Source organism: Leuciscus leuciscus (genome assembly GCF_965113295.1).
Source record: "Leuciscus leuciscus genome assembly, chromosome: 16".
Classification (NCBI taxonomy): domain Eukaryota; kingdom Metazoa; phylum Chordata; class Actinopteri; order Cypriniformes; family Leuciscidae; genus Leuciscus; species Leuciscus leuciscus.
The window spans coordinates 30,489,163-30,510,728 of NC_138740.1; the positions used below are offsets into that span (position 1 = coordinate 30,489,163).

The window sequence follows — 21,566 nt, forward strand, 5'->3', positions numbered from 1 at the left end:
AAAGTTTGGGGGTTGGTAAGGTTTTTAAAGGGGTGGTTAATTATGATTTCACTTTTCTAACTTTAGTTAGTGTGTAATGTTGCTGTTTGAACTCTGTGCAGAGCAGCAGCTCATTTGCATTTAAAGAGCCCACACATAAAACATTTTTGCTCACCCTCAAAAAAGGACAATTTTAACATGTTATAAAAAATAATCTGTGGGGTATTTTGAGCTAAAACTTCACATACTGGGGACTTCAGAGACTTATTTTACATATTGTAAAAAGGGGCGTTATACCATCCCTTTAAATGATTTTGAAAGTAGTCTCTTATGCTCACCAAAGATACATTTGTTTGAGTAAAAATACAGAAAAACAGCAATATTGTCAAATATTATTACAAATTAAAATAACTGTTTTCTATTTCAATATATTTTTAAATGTAATTTACTCCTGTGATGCAAAGCTGACATTTTAACATCATTACTCCAGTCTTCAGTGTCACATGATCTTTCAGAAGTCATTCTAAGAGCATTGCAATGTGGGATAAAGGATCAGTGCATGATCTGGCAAATGTAGTATTTCATGCACACTGCATTTAGCACACAGAAAACTGTAAGTAAGCAGTGTTATTAATTTACACTGAAGAAAACGATTGCACTGCTTAATATTTTTTGTATGTTTTTCAGGATTCTTCAATGAGTTTTAATTTAATTGAATGCATATAGTGCATCCTTGCTGAAATAATTTATATATATATATATATATATATATATATATATATATATATACACACACAGTATAAATATATACATATACATATATACACAGTATATACACACACACACATATGTGTATATATATATTTTACATAATTTCAGATATAAATAACGAGATATCAAATTTTGTCAGAAGGCAAAAACATTAAAATAAATAATTACTTTTTTGTTCATATTACTCCTTTCTAGGTTGTTTTACCAACACACACAAAAAATAAAAAGGTCATATTTGCATTAAACTTTTAAAAGCATTTTACACCATTTCAGATATAAATAATGAGATGCATTTTAAATATAGTCAGAAAGCAAAACATATTAAGATAAAATAAATACTTTTTTGTTTAGATTTCAACTTTCTGGGTCATTTTACTATATATATATATATATATATATATTTTTTTTTTTTTTTTTTTTTGACATTGAATATAAAATTAACATTGTGATTGATAAAAAAAAAAAAAAAAAAACACCATTTCAGATCTAAATATTGAGATTCATTTTAAATATAAAGGTACAAGTCTCGACTACTTGCTTCTTTTTTATATCCTAAAAACTCTTTCTCTCTTTCTCTCTCTCACAGTACAAGCAAGTGGAGCAGTACATGTCCTTCCACAAGCTGCCAGCTGACATGCGGCAGAAAATCCACGATTACTACGAACATCGCTACCAGGGCAAGATCTTCGACGAGGACAGCATCCTTAACGAGCTCAACGACCCACTCAAAGAGGTGAGAGACACCGAGAGGTCACACTAGTGCTGACCCAGGGTCAGAGCCAATGCAGCTGTGGGGACATCTGAACCTAAGCATCCTACAAAATAAGTGCTGATCTAGGATTATCTCCCTGTCTGGACGCATAATCCTTTTCATTCGGATATAAAAGGAAACATCTTATCTTAGTTTTTGGATACCACAGGTCTTTCAAATGATTTCAATGCCACATACAGTTCTTTAAGCCTAGTAACCGCTTCTGGCAGATTAACTCATCAGTCATTAGTAGTTTATATTAGGTTGACTGATGTTGTACTGTAGGTCATCCAGATATCCTAAGCATACCGAAAATGGGAATTTCTAAAAATTACCCAGAATGCAACACTCATCATGATTTAGCAGACAGAATGAGTGTCTTTTATGACACAGCAAAGTGAGAGATAACACTGACGGCTTCATCCCCAAAACACCTCAACTCTGTGGCAGCACTCCCTCCCTCCCTCCTCGATCTCTCTCTTTCTTTCCCTCAGTTGGTCAGGGCTGCTATTTTTACATGCACCGCCTTGTGACAAACCAGCTTTAAATAGATAAAGTCTCCAGCTTGTCTCCCTAGTGGAGGTAAAGGGTTGGACGTGGCTATCAAACTCATTATTCCTCCTGTGTGATTGCGGTCAGAACCTTTTCCTGACGCTTTTCCGACTACGCCACGATTTAAAGCACAGTGCAAATTTATCCTTCACACATAAGCCACAGCAAACAAACACTTCCTTCACCCCGGCAGCATGGAGACGAGAAAGACTGAACATTATGTGCATCAGGCTTTCAGCTATTGGCTGAAGAGAGCTTGACACTGACTGTACAGGTACCATACAATAAGATCACTGCAATGCAGTGGGAAGAGAGACTAGAGGCTTGTGATCGTCGCAGAGGAGTGCTGAGCAAAACTTTAAAAAACAAATAAAAAAAAAATCAAGCTTTGAAATATGTATTTTAAAAAGATATTTTGCTCTTATATATTGCCCACCCCTATTATATAATATGTTAAATATGCTCAATATGTTTCTATGATTCTGCTGACAATATACAATTAAGCAACTTTTAGTTTAATATAATTTCAGATGTAAATAATGAGATGCATATTAAATATTGTCAGAAGGCCAAAAACATTCAAATAAATAACCAAAACACCAAAAAAGGCAATAAATGCATTCAACTTTTAAAAACTTTACACCATCTTAGATATAAATATTAAGATGCATTTCAAATATTGTCAGAAAGCAAAACATTAAGATAAAATAAAATAAATTAATACCTTTTTTTTGTTTAGATTTTAACTTTCTGGGTCGTTTTACCAAAAAATTTTAATAAAGTAAAATTGTGTCTTTCTGTTTTGTCCCATAAGAAATTGTGAATATAAAATTAAGCAACACTGTGATAAAAAAACTAATAATAAAAAAACATTTTAGATATAAATATTGAGATACATTTTAAATATTGTTAGAAAGCAAAAAAAAAAAAAAACTAATAATAATAATAATAATATGAGATAAAGCAAATAAAAAAATACTTTTTTGTTTATAATACAACTTTCTGGGTCATTGTACAAAAAAGAAGTCATAAATGCATTTTTATTATTTTATATATATATTTATATATATATATATATATATATATATATATATAGAGAGAGAGAGAGAGAGAGAGAGAGAGAGAGAGAGAGAGAGTCAACTGTCTTGTTTGTGTTTTGTCCCACAGGAAATTGTGCAAATAAAAATATCCTTTCAGATATAAATATTGAGATACATTTCGACTATATATAAAAAAGCAAAAACATAAGATACTAAATAAATTAATAAAGTACGTTTTGGTTATATTACACCGTTTCGTGATGTTTAAAAAAAAAAGAAAATGTCAAAAATACTGTCTTATATGCTTTTTTTCCACCTTTTGATGTCTGTTGATTGTGTTTTCTTTCTGTTTTGCTCTATAGGAAATTGTGAACTTCAACTGTCGTAAGTTGGTGGCCACCATGCCCCTGTTTGCAAACGCAGACCCTAACTTTGTGACGGGAATGCTGAGTAAACTAAAGTTTGAGGTCTTCCAGCCCAACGATTACATTATTCGCGAGGGAACCGTGGGTAAAAAGATGTACTTCATACAGCATGGAGTCGCCAGCGTCATTACCAAATTCAACAAAGAGCTGAAACTCACCGACGGATCTTACTTTGGAGGTCAGTTGAAAACCCACAAACAGATGGCACAAACTTGTAAACAACTTACAGTCTTGCTGAACTCCACACAAGGCGCTGAATAAGCTACACAAGTCAAAGACATCCGTCTGGTGCATGTTTACATACGGTAGAAAAATCATTGCAAACAGCCACAGGGTTTAGGACAAAATTGCTGCACAATCAAATCAAAATACTAACCTTAACAATTATGCATACAATGCAAATTCTGTGCAATGCAAATTCATGTTGTACTGATGGACCAAAGTAAAACAGACAAGAGATGTAGAAACACAAGCTTCTAAATACAGTTCCGTACAGTTTTATAATTCAGAGATTATGTCACGAATGACCTTGATGTCACATGTTCTTCAGTGTTACCTAAGCTGTACGAGTGTGGGAACAAAATTGAAATGAAATAATTTTTCCTCACGATTCATGAAGGTTGTGCCTGCTCTACCATGGGTACACTGTGATGCCAGCCACCTGCTCCAGTTGAAAACCATCTGCTACGGGTATTTTGGCCCATAGCAGGAATGATGCTGGCATATGCGCGCGTGTGTGTGTGTGTACACGGGGCCGTACGTGTGTCAAAGCTGCTGGCGGTGTCAGAAAATCTCTTCCTCCTCACTGCTTCCTGATAGAAACCTCATACACATTGACCTTGGTCCTAAATTGAACGGAGATCGTTCAAAAACGTGCAGGACAACCCAACTTACACAATTATTAGTGAGTGGCATTAAGTCAAACTGCGTCTAGTGTAGTTGTCGACCAGCGTGGGTTTTTCGGTGACCAATGCTGATACAGAACTCTGGAAAAAAAGCTGATATGCTGATATATACATAGTAATACAATTTATTGACTAATTAAAAATTGCTAAAATAAAATACTGCCTTTACAAATTATTTACTGAAAAATCTCAAAAACATTAAATAATAAAATAATTGTATTTATTTGTATTTATTAGTATTATTATATTAATAATAAGTATTAGTAATAATACATACAAATGAAAAAAAGTATATATATATAAATGTATATAATAATGTATTATTATAATTAATGAATAATAATAATAATAATAAATACTATTTTTATAATAATAATTATTATTAATAAATAATAAATAATTATTTTAATAATAATATTACAAAAAAGTGTTTTTGTATTAATTCATAATAATAAATATTAACATTAATAATAGATACAAATGTTTTTTATATTATTATTATTTCATTTTATTTCTTTATTATTATTATTGAATAAATAAATAATAAATAAATAAATGTATTTATTTATTTATTATAATTTGTTTAATAATAATAATAATAATACAACAATCTGTTTTTATTTGTATTGCTATAATTTATAGCAATACAAATAAAAACAGATTGTTGTATTATTATTATTATTATTAAACAAATTATAATAAATAAATAAATAAATACACATTATTATCGTTTATTTATTCAATAATAATAAAGAAATAAAATGAAAAAATAATAATATAAAAAACATTTGTATCTATTATTAATGTTAATATTTATTATTATGAATTAATACAAAAACACTTTTTTGTAATATTATTATTAAAATAAAAGCAAAATGATAATAAAAATAATAATAGATACAAATTATTATTGTATTATATTGTATATATTTTTTATTAATTAATAATAATAATAATATTTCTTATAAATAATATAAATAAAAATGGAATAATAATAAACATTTGTATCTATTATTAATAATAGTATAAAAACAAATGTAACAATAAATACAAATTATCATCATCATCATCATTATTATTATTATTATTATTAATTACAGTATGATTATTATTACATTATTAGTGTCATCACTAAAATAAAAACTGTCCAGGTGAAATTAGAATAGCAGGTATTTGAGTCAATAAAGGCAAAATCTTGGTAATGATTTTTGTTTTTTTTAAAGACATGCAGTGATTTAAAGCATCCGTGTGTGTAAAGTGAAGTTCTGGCAGTGTGCCGTGAGGTGAGGGCCAGTTAAGGTGAGGCGTTTGATCATGATAAATCAGGCAAACCCCATTTGTTAGCCCACAACTGGGATACATGCCAAACCGACGGACATCCGAAGCTCTGAGGTCAAGCGTCATTTCCATTTGCAGGGGCAAGTTGATTGGATGCTCTTTCGTGAGGGTGAGAGAGACACCTTCACACATTTGCTAGCTTAGGCGCTAACTTGTTCAGCCACTCATCCTCTCTTGGCAGTCAGCCACAGACGTGCATAGTAAGACAATTACTACCGGAATCCCAAATTTCATTACATTTCATCATTTTGTAGCTTTAGAACTCTCTTCATCTATCTTGACTTTTCGGTCGCTGTTATTGGGCTGTGAAAATGTACATTACAGTGACATTTGAGGCTGAGCAACCAATTAGAAATAGAATAGCAAGTGCAAAGTACTATTGCCACCATCACCTTTATACTGCACCACATGATGCCAGAGAGATGGCACATTTCCATTAAAATACTCAGACGCCTTGTTCGCACTCCCAGCTGGAGAGTGTTGTTAGCACGTCCCGCAGGCTACACAGACTTTTTTCCTCAGCATTTTTTCCTGTCCAGGACAAAATAGCTAAAAATCTGTCATTTTGAAGCACAGCATGTACAGTCCTACATTTACAGCAAATATATTCAAAGAATCAGTATAGTCATATGTTATTTACTCCAGCTCTAGCTGACAGAAATTGCATATAAACGTATACCCATGCATGTCTTAAGTTGAAAGACAGGGCCATTTGCAGATCTTCTCTAAGCACTGAAGACTTCCCCCCCTCAGGGAAGATTAAGCCAAATTGTGTACAAGATTACACTGTCATTGATGACATTGATGACTGCACTAAATGAAAACAAGCTTACGTCTAGATGATGAGGTGTATTTTTAGGTATGCAGGTCTGTAATACAAATACATACAAACCTGATATGTAGCCTACATATAGTAATATATTTTGACTAATAGCTTAAATAAAATATTTTACAAAATATTTACATAATAATAACAAGAACAAGAAGAATATTATTATTATGTTTGATTTTGAGTCTTTGTTTGTATAATAATATAAATAACATTTCATTGTATAATAATACAAATATATTATTTTATTATTAATAAATATATTTATAAATATAAATGCTATAATATATATAATATAATAAAATATAATATAACATGTGAATTACAATTATTATTATTGTTTGGTACTGTTTTTTTGTTTGTATAATAAAATAAATAACAATAGTTTATTTATTTATTTATTTATTGTAATAATAGTAAATAATATATATATATATATATACTATAATATTAATAAATTAGAAATATTATTATTATTACTATGCAAACATAATAATAATAATATTATATTTGATTTTGATTGTTTGTATAGTACAAATAACAATATTTTATGCTTTGTTTATGGATTTACTGTTTGAATATAATATTTGATTAATAAATATATTCATAAATACTATAAAATTAATATATATCAATTTCTATTATTATTATTATGCAAACAAATATATTATTATTATTAATATTATGTTTGCTTTTGTTTATGTGTATGTATAACGAAATAAATAACAATAGTTTATTTGTTTGTATTATAATAATAATAATAATAATAATAATATTGATTAATAAATAAATGTATACTATAAAATATATGCTATATATTCATAAATATGTATTATAATTATTAATGTTTTTGGTTATTGTTATTATTATTATTATTATGTTTGATTGTTTGTTTGTATAATACAATGCATCCATGCACATATTACTTTCGCATTCAAATTAGCGATTTAAAAGTAAGGTGCAAAAGAGGAGGAAACTCCAAAACTCTGTTGGGAAAATTTCCTCACCGGCACATCCCTAAGCTAAATGCTAAATTCATTCGCCACATGACCTACACATGAAAAGTGTTGCAGATACCATCAGGTAAAGGTTATAGAGTCTCTAAAGTGTATAAAAACCACTGCCCACCACATATTACACTGAATACATGTGAATTCACACCCTCATGCTGTTTATATGCTAACCTTTTCTTTTATTCAAGGTTAGCTCTTCTGCTAATCCAAGTAGCCTTGCTCAGCTGGCTCCCTTGTCCAGCTAGTGACCTCCATTATATAAAATATGTAATATGTTTAATTAATCTATTTCCCACAGAGATCTGCCTTTTGACGAAAGGTCGTCGTACAGCTAGCGTCCGCGCTGACACCTACTGCAGACTTTTCTCGCTGTCTGTGGACCATTTCAACGAAGTCTTGGAGGAATATCCCATGATGCGCCGCGCTTTCGAAACCGTGGCTATCGACCGCTTGGACCGCATCGGTAAGACCGGAAACCCAACCCTCGCCTCCTCTCCTAGCTTAATGCCTGAACCTTGTGTGTGTTTGTTGCGCGTTTGTCCTGTCCTTCATCGCACCTCAATCATCTACCATTGTGTTGCATGACGTGTATATACAGTATGCTCCCTTATTTTCTCTTTTTTTTCTTTGTCCAAATGTCTCGTATGGATTATATAGTCAACCCGTTAAAACTAATAGCAACTAAATGTAATTTGCTAGCCTTAACTGAGTGGTCTGTCGGTAAGAGACAGTGCATGTAACCGTCCTGCCCGGGGCTGGACGCCCTGCTGGTTTTGGTTCAATGTCATCCCCAAATGGACGCATGGAGGGTGGACGGAGGCAAACCCTCACCAGCATGAGCCTCCGTTCCACTCCCCCACCCCGCACACCTGGGTATGAGCACCACCCCGCCCCCTCCCTTGACCCTGGTAGCAGCAGAGCGCCCCCTAGAGGGGGTTTGAGCTGGTGCACTAAAGGGCAAGGGCTTGAATAATTAACTATCAATTAGGACCAGTTCTTCACATGTTAGTGTAGACCCTGCCCATTTAAAGTGCTTACTCTATTCTATTTTTTTACTTATTGTTTTCCTTAAAACACAGAAATGTTTTAAAAAATAATAATTACATTTATGGTAAGTTCACATAATTTATAATAAGGATCATTTTTTTAAACATTAGTTTATGCATTGGGCATCATAAACTAACACTGAACAGTACTTTTGCAGCATTTATTAATTTTGGCTAATGGTAATTTCTACATACCAATACATTTTTAGCATTTAAAGTTGCATAAATTAACAGTAAAGTAATTTGAATGAACATTAATTAACAATTGTATATTTATAAATGAACATTAATTAGTTGATAAATACTAGGGGGGGAAAATGTTGTTCATGATACCCAATGCATTAACCAATGTTAATGAAATGAGCTTTATTGTAAAGTGTTACCCAACTTATTTGAACAGTTCACAAAACATATTGTTCCAAAGCAGCGAATGTTTATTTTCCAAATGTGTTATTTTTTTGGAAGTTAATTTGTGCATGAATCACGTCAGCATTCATTAAATGACAACATTAACATCTAAAATATCACATTTATAGAAAATCAGCAAAACCTTACACCCACCTCATTTTTCACTACAACACATTTATTACTGAATGTTTTTCTCCATGAAAACATCATAAAAGTAGTTTTTGTACTATGCTACTGTAGTCTCAGATTATATATACGTAATGTACTTTTTTTAAAGACCAGTTGGCTTGATGTACTTAAACATTTCCCCACTAAACACAAATCCATTATCACTCACACTTACAGTACTTCATAGACATACTGAAAAGAAGGATCTTTCTTTCAACCAGTTTCAAAGGAACAATGGAAAATTAAAAAAAGGGATTTTATTCAAGCTGTCTTAAGACAACGCCAGGTTCTTTAATGCTGCATATTTTAGTCTTTGTCTCATTGTTGAGATACAGGCCACCGTCCATCATCAATTTGAATTGTGTGGAATTCAAATGTGAGCTAATGCATTCTGAACATTCGCAGAACATCAGTTTGATGTTTTGCACCATTCAGTGGGTTTGGTATATGACCTTTTTTGGGCTTTTCAATTGAATTCTCTGTCACTAGAGTTTAAAATAGGGTCTTGAGCATGAGCCTTGTTACTTTTCACCCAACATCTTCATGAATCTTTTACTTAATAACAATGTTTAACTAGTTTGTGACAGACCAGATTTGAAGTGAAGCACAAATGCATCTTAAATTCAGTGGTCACATCCAAGTATAGCTCTAAAAATATATATCACAACAATTATTTTAATAAGGGGTTGATCTGATTATTGAATACACCAGTATTAAAATGTCTTGTTTCTTTCTTTGTGCATCTTTTGATTTCGCAGTTCATAAGATAAAACCAGAAGATAATTTAAGATGTGACCTGAAAACTCGAAGTAAATGTTTCTCCTTTAAGCATATGAAATGGTTATGACGTATACCAATATAGCATGAAGCCCAGCATAATTTCAAAACTTGAGTGCATGAAATAAAACGCTAGAAATATTAAACATAATATCCCTTTTTAAGTTCCATTATATGGATATCGATCAATTTTAGTACCTGCTTGCCTGCATCCAGAACTCATAAATAAAGAGTTAATTTTAGATATAGGGTTAATTCTAGTGTTATTTTATTTAGTTCAGTTGTTTTAATTTTTATGTTTATTTACTAAATTCTGGCATGATGCGATTGACTTGCCTTGCACTAAAAGTTGGATTGGATTGGTTTGGATCAATATGCCCACACTATTGTGACATGCACGTCACAACTAATCAATAACAGATAAGAATTGATGTGATCAGGCCAATCAAATCAAATTGAAATAAATTAAACGAACCCCCATTTCGACAGTATGCATTACACTGTCCGAATTCCAACCTAGGATTCTATCTGCACCCATCTCTGTTTGTGGCATTGACGTTTTCACCCTTTAAACGTCAGTCATAACTCGAGATGACCGGTGTAAACAAAGCCAAGACGTGCATTTGTCCTTTCATGTGGAGAACGGGCTTGTACCATATTGTCACTGCAAGTTGCCAGCACTTTTGATTTGACATTAGTCCAACTAAAACAAGGGGTCTTGTCTCATACAAGGGAAAAATACGGACCGTGACATGATTGGTGCTCCATGTACTGTTTTTTGGACTGCAAATGCTTGTCTCGTCCTAAGCAAAAGAATTTGACAAAAAAAAGAAATCAACCAGATATGACATGTTGTACAATTGATGTATCTATCTTTATTTAAAAATTATTTGACCAGGAGCCCCTCTTGAGATGAGCTCATCTCGTTTTCAAGAGTGTCCTGGCCGACCAGTAGGCAGCAGGTAAATTCCTCATGACGATCCAGATTTTCCCCCCTCACATCTGAAATGATCCACAGGCTTAAGGCAGCCAGCATGTGTTCAGTGCACCAGTGGACCTCAAAACCAAGGTTAAATCAAACGAATAAAAAGCCATTGTAAGTAAAAAACAATTGGTTGCATGTTACTGTTAAAGTCAAGGCAAGTACTTTTTATAGTCTATTCCCTGTCATGTTTGGGCACTTATCATATCTGTCTTTTTAATAACCAATGCATGCATACTATTTGATCAGTTCAAGAAATTCCCAAAAGTGTGCTTCACTTAAGGTTTTCACTTCAAGAAAATAACCATAATGATAACAACGCTGCTGCTTGTTGTGATGTTGCTAAACACAAAAATGCTTCATGCTGTTGTTAATTATTATTTGTCTGTACCTTTAATAGTGGTGGGAAAGATACCTTAAAATTGTAGTTTGCAAAGCAAATTTAAAGTAGTTCATTTAAAGTCAAGTCACTTTAAATATTTAGTTTTAAAAAGCAGCTAACTACTTTAATTTACCAGATTACCATCATTTATAATTATGAGTGAGAGAATAAGAGTCTATAACCAGAGACAGAATAAGAGCACAAAAAGCAGGTGACTATTAATATTTACACTACACTACTCGAAAAAACACCTATATATATAATATATATATATATGTTTTTTATTTAGGTGTTTTTTCAAGTAATGCAGTGTAAATATTAATAGTCACCTGCTTTTTGTGCTCTTATTCTGTCACACACACACATATATATATATATATATATATATACACACAGACATGATTAGATTTACAAAAATGTGAAAAAAACAAAGAAAAAGTATCGTGTTAATGAAAAAGCTACACTATTATGAAAAATAGATGAACTGATGAAGATGTTACGCTACTGATAAATGTAAGAGACTAGTAGTGTCATCACTAATTTTACGGATCTTTCAAACACAGAGCTCCCACACCTTTTAGACCAATGAATTCCCATGACTTTCAGTTATTTGTGATTACTAGATAAGGATTTATTTATTCATTTATTTTCACTGTTTTGCACTCAAAAAGAGACGAATCAATATTTTAGAGCTGGTCTAACCTATTTATATTTTCAGGTTGACTTTATGAGCCTCCACTTACAAGACTCCATATACAACTCAGATAACAGTCATATAAAAAGTAGTTAACAGTTTTTTTCTGTTAGCAACAGAAGCTAAAACAGGCAGCTTTGTCCCGGGACTATTTATATCCGTGGTCCAAACGTCACGGCAGCCACCTGGCAAAGTGCTTGAGCTCAATGGTCTGCCACGTTCACGGCTCACTGTGTTCCACTCATTAATTAGAGAATGGGAGGCAGACTGCAGGTTATTAGGCATCTTTACTGACACAGATAGAGAGAAATGAAGCCCAATATCGCCATTCAGCCCCAGAAGCGTGCGGCAGAGGGCTAATGTGTCTCAACGGAGGCCGTCAAGCTTAGAGGTGAAACGGAATGTTCCGTTCTCCTGAATGTCTGAGAACATTCAATGGGAATTTGTGTTTCCCTGTACAAGCCCCATGTTATAGGCTTTGTTCTTAAAGAGACTGTGGGTTACTGTGAAATCAATGTTAAGGAAATGTTCAGAATGTCTTTTTATCAGTCTTTCTTGCTCACAATCAAATGTTGTGACACTCTCAAATTATATTTTTTGCCAAAACTCTCCACAGGAAAGAGAGATCTCAATTATGAGACAGATGAAATTTTGAGTTTTTCTTAAAACTAAGTACTGATCTAAAAATGTCTCAAACTGTGCTTAGATTTGCAAAAAATACCAAAGTCTGCCAACAAATTATTACAATATGAACTAAATATCTGTGACAGATAAGTATTCATAGGTATTTGTGCGTAACGTTCACATACATTTTGGTCCAGTTGGATATACAGTGAAACATACAATATGGACATATTGATAGCATCTGAAGCATAACGCTATATTAGGCATGCATGCACAGCTTAAGAAACATAATAATGTACATTTTATGATTATATTGAAATGCATTTTCCTAATTTCACAATTTATCAATAGTAGATTGTGGCTACATTTTCAAATTTTCATATTTTGTTATGTAATGCAATGGCATTCATACATTTTTAAATGTGACTTAAGTGTCAAAATATTTTCTGGATCACTGAATGCCACATTCTTAGGTTTAGGATAACATAAGATTATATAATTTCCCGCAGAAGTCCCTGCAGATTTGGTTGATGGCAAGACCTGGTCAATAAAACATACCAAATGAAAGTTCCTGCAAGGGTGTCAGAGGACATGTACGACTTTAACATATCCAGCGGAACACATTTAAACATCTCTAAAACATGTTAAACCCCTTAGAGGTCATGATTGATCTGGAAGGACCTTGTCTAGATCCCCTTCTCTGGCCCTTTATAGTCCTGTGAATAACATGTTTTTGATCAACTCCTCATTCACAGAATTCATTATGCCTCCAAACTTCTTTTCAGACATCACGTAAGTCTGTAGACATGCAGTGCGTGTTTATTTAGAATTAGACCATAGACTCTTCAATGTTCATCTGGATTTATTTCAGTGGCTGCCAGTAGATTACATCATGGCCTTTGCCTTCTGAGATTGAATGCACAAAGGTCATTTTTTCAGGTTGGGTTGCAAACATCAGGGAGTATCAGTCACTGTTTTTTTTCCCCATGCCAAAATACATCACAGGTCTGACTGCCTCTTTACAAAACTCACCCAGCCATGTTTACAGCTCGGACTAGTCAATATGCACTGTGAACAAGGAAATTGTGTATATTTGGATATGCAAGGACACGACAGGCCTGTAAAACCTAAAAGACGTCTCCAGGGAGGTTTTCACGTTATTCATGTCCCCTGAATAAGTGTTCCTGTCCAGACCAGACATGTTCATCCTCAGGAGCCCCTTTCTTTCTCCAGTGACATCTATATCTCTCATTTTCTGCTTCCGCTAACAACAAATGACAGTGCTGAAACTCTTCATTATTGGTTATTGATTGCTTCCCCCCATGGGAACGGTCTCAAATATAAATGTTATTAGTAGACGGTATTTAAATTCCTTCATCCTGACAGTTACTGTTTCGTGCTACAACATTATGTTCTTAATAGCAGATCGTATTGTTCTTACTTTAGTATAAACCATCATCCATCTGCTGATGGCTTATGTCCACATACTTTTGGCTAAGTAGTGTACATCTATAAAAGAAAAGTATTACTTTGATACTGCATTAAAACTACTGTGCCTACTGTAGTTAAGCCTTGTTGGTTTATGAAGTCTTTTTCCCCCATTTATTTTTTCTATAAAAAAATAAAAAAATAAAATAAAACATAACCTTCAATAAAGACTTAAGACATTATGCAAACCAAACCACAATAATGTACTGTAACAATATATTTAATAAGGGAATGTACTACAATCCCATTATTTAAGCAGTACGAATTAAAGGGTTAGATCACCCAAAAATTTAAAATCTGTTCTCACTTTCATGTTTTTCCAAACTTGTAAAGAACACAAAGATATTTTAAAAAAATCAGAGAGATTCCAAATTTTCTGAAGAGACCCGATGACAATATAATGAACATCTTGAATTTATGAACAACTTTTATTCACATATAAACATTCATCAACTCTCACATCAGTTGTGGTAAACGGAAGCTCAAGCTTGTTTGCTTGACGTGCGAGAACCAATGAGATTCATTCTCGTGTTATGCAGCATGTTTTAGCTTCTGTAAGAACCAATGAGATTCATTCTCGTGTTATGCAGCATGTTTTAGCTTCTGTAAGAACCAATGAGATTCATTCTCGTGTTATGCAGCACGTTTGAGCTTCTGTAAGAACCAATGATATTCATTCTCCTGTTATGCAGCGTGTTTGAGCTTCTGTAAGAACCAATGAGGTTCGTTCTCGCGCGTCAAGCAGGTTTGGTTGAGCTTCTATTTATGTCCACTGATCGATGTTTATATGTGAATACAAGCCTAAATTCAATCTGTTCAGTCTGGGTGATAGTAGCATTGACTGCCATTATACGTGGAACTTTTTCAAAGTTTGACGAATATTATTTATGATGCAACACATCTGCAAAATTTGACGCGTTGCAAAACTGCCCCCATAAACAAGCATTTTAAAAAAGAATTCCAAACACAAAATAGTATAATATTCATTCATTAATGATTAAATTCTGGATATTACAATTCTGCTCAGAGAGCTTGATAGTAAAATTGTATATGTCCCACAGCAGCTGGGTCATGAAACTGTACTTTCTTTTTGAATGGTAAAAGCATCCCTCCTGCCTGGTTCACTCTTACAGCTATGGATGAGAGATTGATAGCTTATTGCTTTATGCCTTCAGCTCATAAGAGTCTTACTCAGTCATTTTATGTAACAATAGAGCTCTGCTCAGCTATTGTGTACAAAAAGGCAGGAATAGAAGAGGTTCATGGAAAGATCGATACATCCTTCATTTATGATAGCAAAATAGTGACTAACAGAGCTGAATGAATCTAAATCCATTTGGCACAGTGGAGTAAAGTTAAATTCATATTTGGAAACTGTAATAACATTGCACCGTATCTAATCTCACCTTCTAGCATTCTTTACAAACATTAGCTGACCAATCAGTTGATTCTTTTTATTGCTGGTTTCAACTTTATAGAACATGACATCGATATCACAGTAACCCACAGATAGACGACAACTAATCGCACTGATCAGTGATTCTACTTATATTTTGATGCATCATTTGTAGGCTATGGATGACTAAAAATAATAATCATAATAAAAACATCTGTATAAATAAAATTCTAAATAATTAACTTTTTAATTGCGCTAAATCAATTTTATTTTACTGTTACAGTTAACACATTTTAAACTTGTTTAATTTATTTGTCAGTTTGAATAAGTATTTTAATGAATGCATTGATTGTTTTCTTCAAGTGACACTCTAGTCATCCACTGTAGATCACTAGCATGGTTAACTAACTTAGCCTAGCTTTCAGGGTAGACAGCTAGTACAATTTAGCAACTATTTAATAGAAGAGACAATAATAGCCATGAACTCATTACAACGACAACTAAGTTTATACACATTAATATAAAAAAGAATTATAGGACCATTGGCTGCTGAAGTAAAGGTTATTTTATTCAAGTCTTAATTTTACTATAAACTTTGTGTCTGTCAGTTTAAGTAGTAGATACCCTGCTGGAAAACAAACAGCTTAGACATACCTACTCTATCTCATCTCCTAGACTGGCCAAACTTGTCCACAATTAAAGTTTTGCTGGTTGTGGTCTCTGAAGCTAAGTTCTCAAAACCTCTCTAAAACAAAACTGGCCTGACCAGACTAGGAGAACATACCTTTTACATAAGCTCTAAAAATGACTCGAGGCTTGATTTTCAGCAGGGTAACGAAACATATTTTTCGAGTATCTGTGGTGTGCTTGGAGATTGTGATGTTTTGACTTTCAGAAATCTGTGTAGTTGCTAAACCATTAAACCAATAGCGAAAAACAAATGTGAATTGAGATTCAATGCATAAGCACCTTAGAAGTTGAATCCAACATCAGTCCTACTTCAAAATCTCTACTTAGGAGTGACTAGCCTCCCCTTTCTACGTTTGTGAGACCTTTGTGCTTCTCCTCTAACTGTTCAACACTCTTTGTTACTCTATTTGGTCTAGTTGTTATCTGCTCAGCCTAAACTAAAGATTGACTATCTTTCGGTTTCACCCTCAACAGGGAAGAAGAACTCACTCCTGCTCCAGAAATTTCAGAAGGATCTGAACGCTGGCGTCTTCAACACTCAGGAGAACGAGCTGCTGAAGCAGATCATCCGGCAGGACCGAGAGATGGTGATGATGGTGGATCGGAAGCAATCGGTCACGGGGATGAACTCCACGCCGATGTCTGGAAACTCCATCATTAACTCTCCCGCTCAGCCACCGTTTACTTCAGCGACTGCTATTCTTGGGAACAACCAATTACAGCAGCAGGCCGCCCCACTAAGCTACAGCACCTCTGCCACAATAACCCCATCAGGCCGTGTGCCGCCCTCACAGGTCGTCACGTTTTCAGCGCCAAGCGCTTCTTATGGTAACTTGAGCACCTCTTCCCAGAATCCCCCTACGCCCTTGCAGCAACCGGCAGGGGCGATCATGTCACCTTGTTCGTTCACCACATCCATCTGCAGTCCCCCGGTGCAGACCCCTATAGCTAGCCGAACATTCCAGTACGGATCGCCGACGGCCTCCCAACTGTCCCTTGTACAGCAAGCCTTACCCCAGCAGTCCTCGCCCGCGTCCATACCACAACAACCGGCGCAACAACAGCCACAGCAATCGCAAGGGGCGTCCCCTCAGAGGAGCGATGTCCACAAGAGCACGCAGGCGCTCCAGTCAGGCAGCCTGAGCAAGGACATACGCCACCTCTCTGCCTCACAGCCGTCACTGCCCCACGAGGCCTCATTGGCTGCCCGAGCACACCCCACATCAGGCGAACCACTGGCTTCCATTCAGCCACCCATGGGATCCACGGCAGGCGTCCAGGCCCCAGGCTCCGTGCTGCAAAGCGGCATCCGCACCAACGTCCCACAGAGGGTTGCCCTTTTCCGGCAGATGTCATCGGGCGCCATACCGCCGGTGCGCATGGCGCCTTCTAGTGCCCAGCACAGGGATTCCACGGGCTCCAGGAGAGAGTCGGCAGTCTTAAGCAGTACAGAGACGGAACAAGACAAGATGCGGTTCGCATCGAATTTATGATCCCATTTTACTTTTTTCACATTCATTTTTTTTAAAAGAGATTTTGATTGATTTTTATGGAGAGACAAAAAAATGGGGAAAAGACTTGTATTTTTTTTCTCCAACTTCCTCTGAAAAAAAAATAACCTCATAGCTATCCTGTACAGAATTTCCTTGTACTATATTTTAGACACACTTCCCCTTCAACTTAAGAATGTATATTATACAAATATATATGTGCAAATCCAACTAGAATATTTGGCATTGTCCATATGAAAAAAAAAAAAAAACTCTAGTATAAACGCAAGTCTTCCTCTCTAACATATGTGACTATAACGTGTCTGAAGATGTTCTTTTCTGTTGACGTTTTTCCTTACAGTTCGGATTTTTCGTTTTTGGTTACGGGAATGCAATGATGTTTTTGAATGTGTTTTTTGTTGAATTTTTGTTCTCGACAAGAAGATGACAAAACAAGTCCAGCATTCAGCAGCTTTTGGCATCACTGTGGAAAATGTTTGCGCAAATCGAACCTGGGAAATACTGAAAAGTTTTAAAAGCACATCTACAAACTTTTACCGGCTGGAAAAACAAAACAAGATAATATCAGAAAATGCTCGGCGCACCACATCAAGGTGTAGTTTCGACATCTGCAATACTTTGTGTTGTGCAGTCATTGCGTTGCGTTTCAAGGCAGCCTTTGAGCATTAAAGGGAATAAATGTATTTTTTCTGTTTTTTTTATTTTATTTAAATTTAGTTTAATTTATTATTACGAAGGATGTGTGGTCAAATCGGATGGTTTTTATTTTCTATATCTGATTTCAGAACGAGACAGACATTATGAAATGTCACTTAAAGACTGTACATTTACAATATTTATAAAACTAAAGATTATCACCATTATGCAATAGACTGTGATATGAAGATTACCTATATGTGTGTTGTACATAGTTTTGTAGAACTAGTATTTACAAAAGTAATGTGTGGTGCATTTCTCAAACATGGCAATGTCTTATCTCTGTCAGCCGCCTGGGTAATGTCTATATATGCATATATAAATATATATATATATATACATATATATAAATATATATTCAAATGGTAATATGTGACAACAAACATCAGAAACAATCATTAGAGATAAGAAAACCTTAATGCAAATAGTAGCACTATACTGTAGGTTGCACTAAAGACAATATATGTATTCCAAAATATCTTGCTGGTCAAATATAAAGGTATACGAGTGGGGGTGGGGGTGGGGGGCATTCATCATCAGCAGCTAAGCTTAATGCAAATGATGTTACATCATCATTTATGTTTTACAATCCATCAAAATGTATTTGATCATTTCCTGGGCTGACGTAACATAAGGAAGCCTCCAGCTGCCTGTGTACATCAATAGACGCTTTATTTTATAATAGTTTCACATTTATAGTGTTCTTCTCATGGATCAGTATTATGTACACACTACTCCGTCATAGAACTAGATGTTCTGGTAATGCATTTTCCATTTTTTTCATATTTAACGACTGTGAAAAACATTCTAGCTCATTTAGTTATGTATTTATTTTCACTGTATGTAATGTTACTAATGCTCTGCTAGTTTTTACAAAAACATCAACCTTTAAGTCTAACCTTTATGCAACATAAAAATCTATGGCACTGCAGACACAACACAATGATCCAAGTGAGCAGCAGAAACTATTCAGGAGTAATTATGTGAATCCAACAAAGTATCAGAGAGAATAGATGGATAAATATAGATGTTCTAAGAAAGAAAAACAGAAGCTGCTTTGCATTAAGGTTTTTATCTCTCCCGTTCGTCGAATCATCCAGTCTGGGGCTCAAGACTTTGAAATGGCATGTCAGTTGCCCGTATTTGGGAGTAACAGATTTAACAAGGGGTAACAGATTTAACAAGGGGTATCAAGCAGCTGTGACTTCTATGACCATTTATGAATTTATTCGAAATTCGGTAGGATAAAGCAAAAACTCATCTGACCTGTGCAAAGTCTCCAAGCCCCCTTGCACAATGTTTAAAAGAGGACAATACTCAGAAAAAAACCCCTACTTGTGTCAGTACTGTACCAGTGCAAATCCCATTCAGCGACCATAAACGCATGCATTGTCACGAATACTTCAAAAGAGAAACTATTTAAAAAATGTTGACGTTTAAATGTATTGTGCGATTATGTTTTTTGTTTATTGTCTGCCTAGACGTTCTCTGTGCGTATCAGAAACATTGAATTTTCACGAAAAGGACATTCTTAAGTATTTGTGCCTAAACTATAGCCATGTTTCATCCTGTTCCTTTCATGAGTGTGACTCGTGTGTGTGCGTGCGCTCGCACACGCGTATGTAAACAAGTGTATATGTGTGTGTGTTCAATGTTTTCCAATGAGAACAAAAAGCAATGGGAATGGCCAAAAGTATCGGAGCAAAAAAAAAAAAAAGGGATCGCAGCGGTCTTTGCTTGGGATTTGTGAAAATACCAAGTATATCTATTTGCATTTAAAAGACTAATCAGTATCGACTGGAATCACGATAGATCCTGGGAATGGTTTAATGTGTGTGGAACTTAACTTTATAGCCACTGATGTTGTGTGGAATGAAACTGGCCAAAGTGAAACATTTCAATACAAACTTTCATTGTGAATTGCACTTTCTGTTTAAAGAGAGAGAGATATCTAGAAGCAGAAACATATACTGTACATTAGTTGGTTAACTAAAGGGGTTAAATACAACAAAAAGTGCTTAACTCCTGCTATGCCATAGTGTATAGAAACTAGTGTACAGATAGGATGGTCAGCGGTACTCTGAGTATCTGCTACTTTTTGATACTGTACTTGCCTTTGGAGGGGAACGCTTCCTGTGTTAGTGTGCTTTTTCCTCTCAGCTTTAAATACTGTTAGAATTCTGGAGTGGAATATGAAGGAGAGACGCTCATACAATAATACACTTAAAAAAAAAAAAAAAAGAGAGAGAGAGAGAATCCTGTCACTTTCTGATGAGGTGTTTAAGAAAACCAGCACGTCTTTGTATGTTTGTTTGTTTTTTATTTATTTTTATCATATATTTGTGTTTATGTGATTGGAAATGAACAATGCAAAAGAACAAGAGGGAAGGAGTGATGTTTTAATAAAGGGAAAAACAACTAAATGTTTGGTTTGCAGCCTCTACGATTCAGGTGAAATCATTTTGTTTGACATGTTCAATGATGTGATGCAAATGATGGAAGATTCTAGAACAGGCCTCAAACTCTTAATCTCAGCTGATTTTGTTTTTCCATTATGCTCGTTCATGCACACCAATGCTTGGTTTAAAAAAAATATTAAAAAGAATAAAAAAAAGCAGGTACAAATATCATTCAATAAATAACAAAACATGAACAATTAGTTACTTGATCCTGAATAAGAGAAAGGTAAATGTATACTTTCTTACACCTATATGCAGACAAACGGTGTTTGTCAAAAAATTATTTTGATTTTCTTTTTTTTTTCTTTGTAAATAATAAACCTTTAAAATATAGAGAGAAAATAAAAGAACTATTGCCATTTACCACCAGGCTTCTGTGTGTTTTTGTGATGAGTTGCCATTTGTTAATGTTCAACTTTTGCTACTTTAAAAAAAATTTATTATTAGTGGTACCATCTACAGACATGAAATTACTGAGCTGTGCAATTACGTTTCACAACAAGACACTTTACAGTTGTTTACTCTGTTATGAATGGGTTCAGATTTTAAGACTGACCTCATCAAAACGAATAACCAATGGCAAAATATTCATTGCAAAAGACTCTGCTGTGGTTGAAACCAATGTAGTGACAGGCGGACTTG

At 34.4% G+C, this 21,566-nt stretch overlaps 1 protein-coding gene across 2 annotated transcripts in view; it reads left to right on the forward strand.

Moving 5' to 3' along the window:
• The window catches only part of hcn1 (hyperpolarization activated cyclic nucleotide-gated potassium channel 1), a 98,778-nt gene extending 77,491 nt beyond the window's left edge, over positions 1-21,287 (forward strand). Inside the window, exons 5-9 of one of the 2 annotated variants that reach the window (XM_082140590.1) lie at positions 1,337-1,483; positions 3,456-3,696; positions 7,902-8,066; positions 10,901-10,964; positions 16,733-17,047. In XM_082140590.1, the coding sequence (XP_081996716.1) occupies positions 1,337-1,483; positions 3,456-3,696; positions 7,902-8,066; positions 10,901-10,964; positions 16,733-16,919 (804 nt within the window). In that variant the 3' untranslated portion in view covers positions 16,920-17,047. Of the gene's footprint in view, positions 1-1,336; positions 1,484-3,455; positions 3,697-7,901; positions 8,067-10,900; positions 10,965-16,732 lie in introns of both variants that reach the window. The other variant, XM_082140589.1, reaches the window with a different exon arrangement.
• Positions 21,288-21,566: the final 279 nt, after the last annotated feature.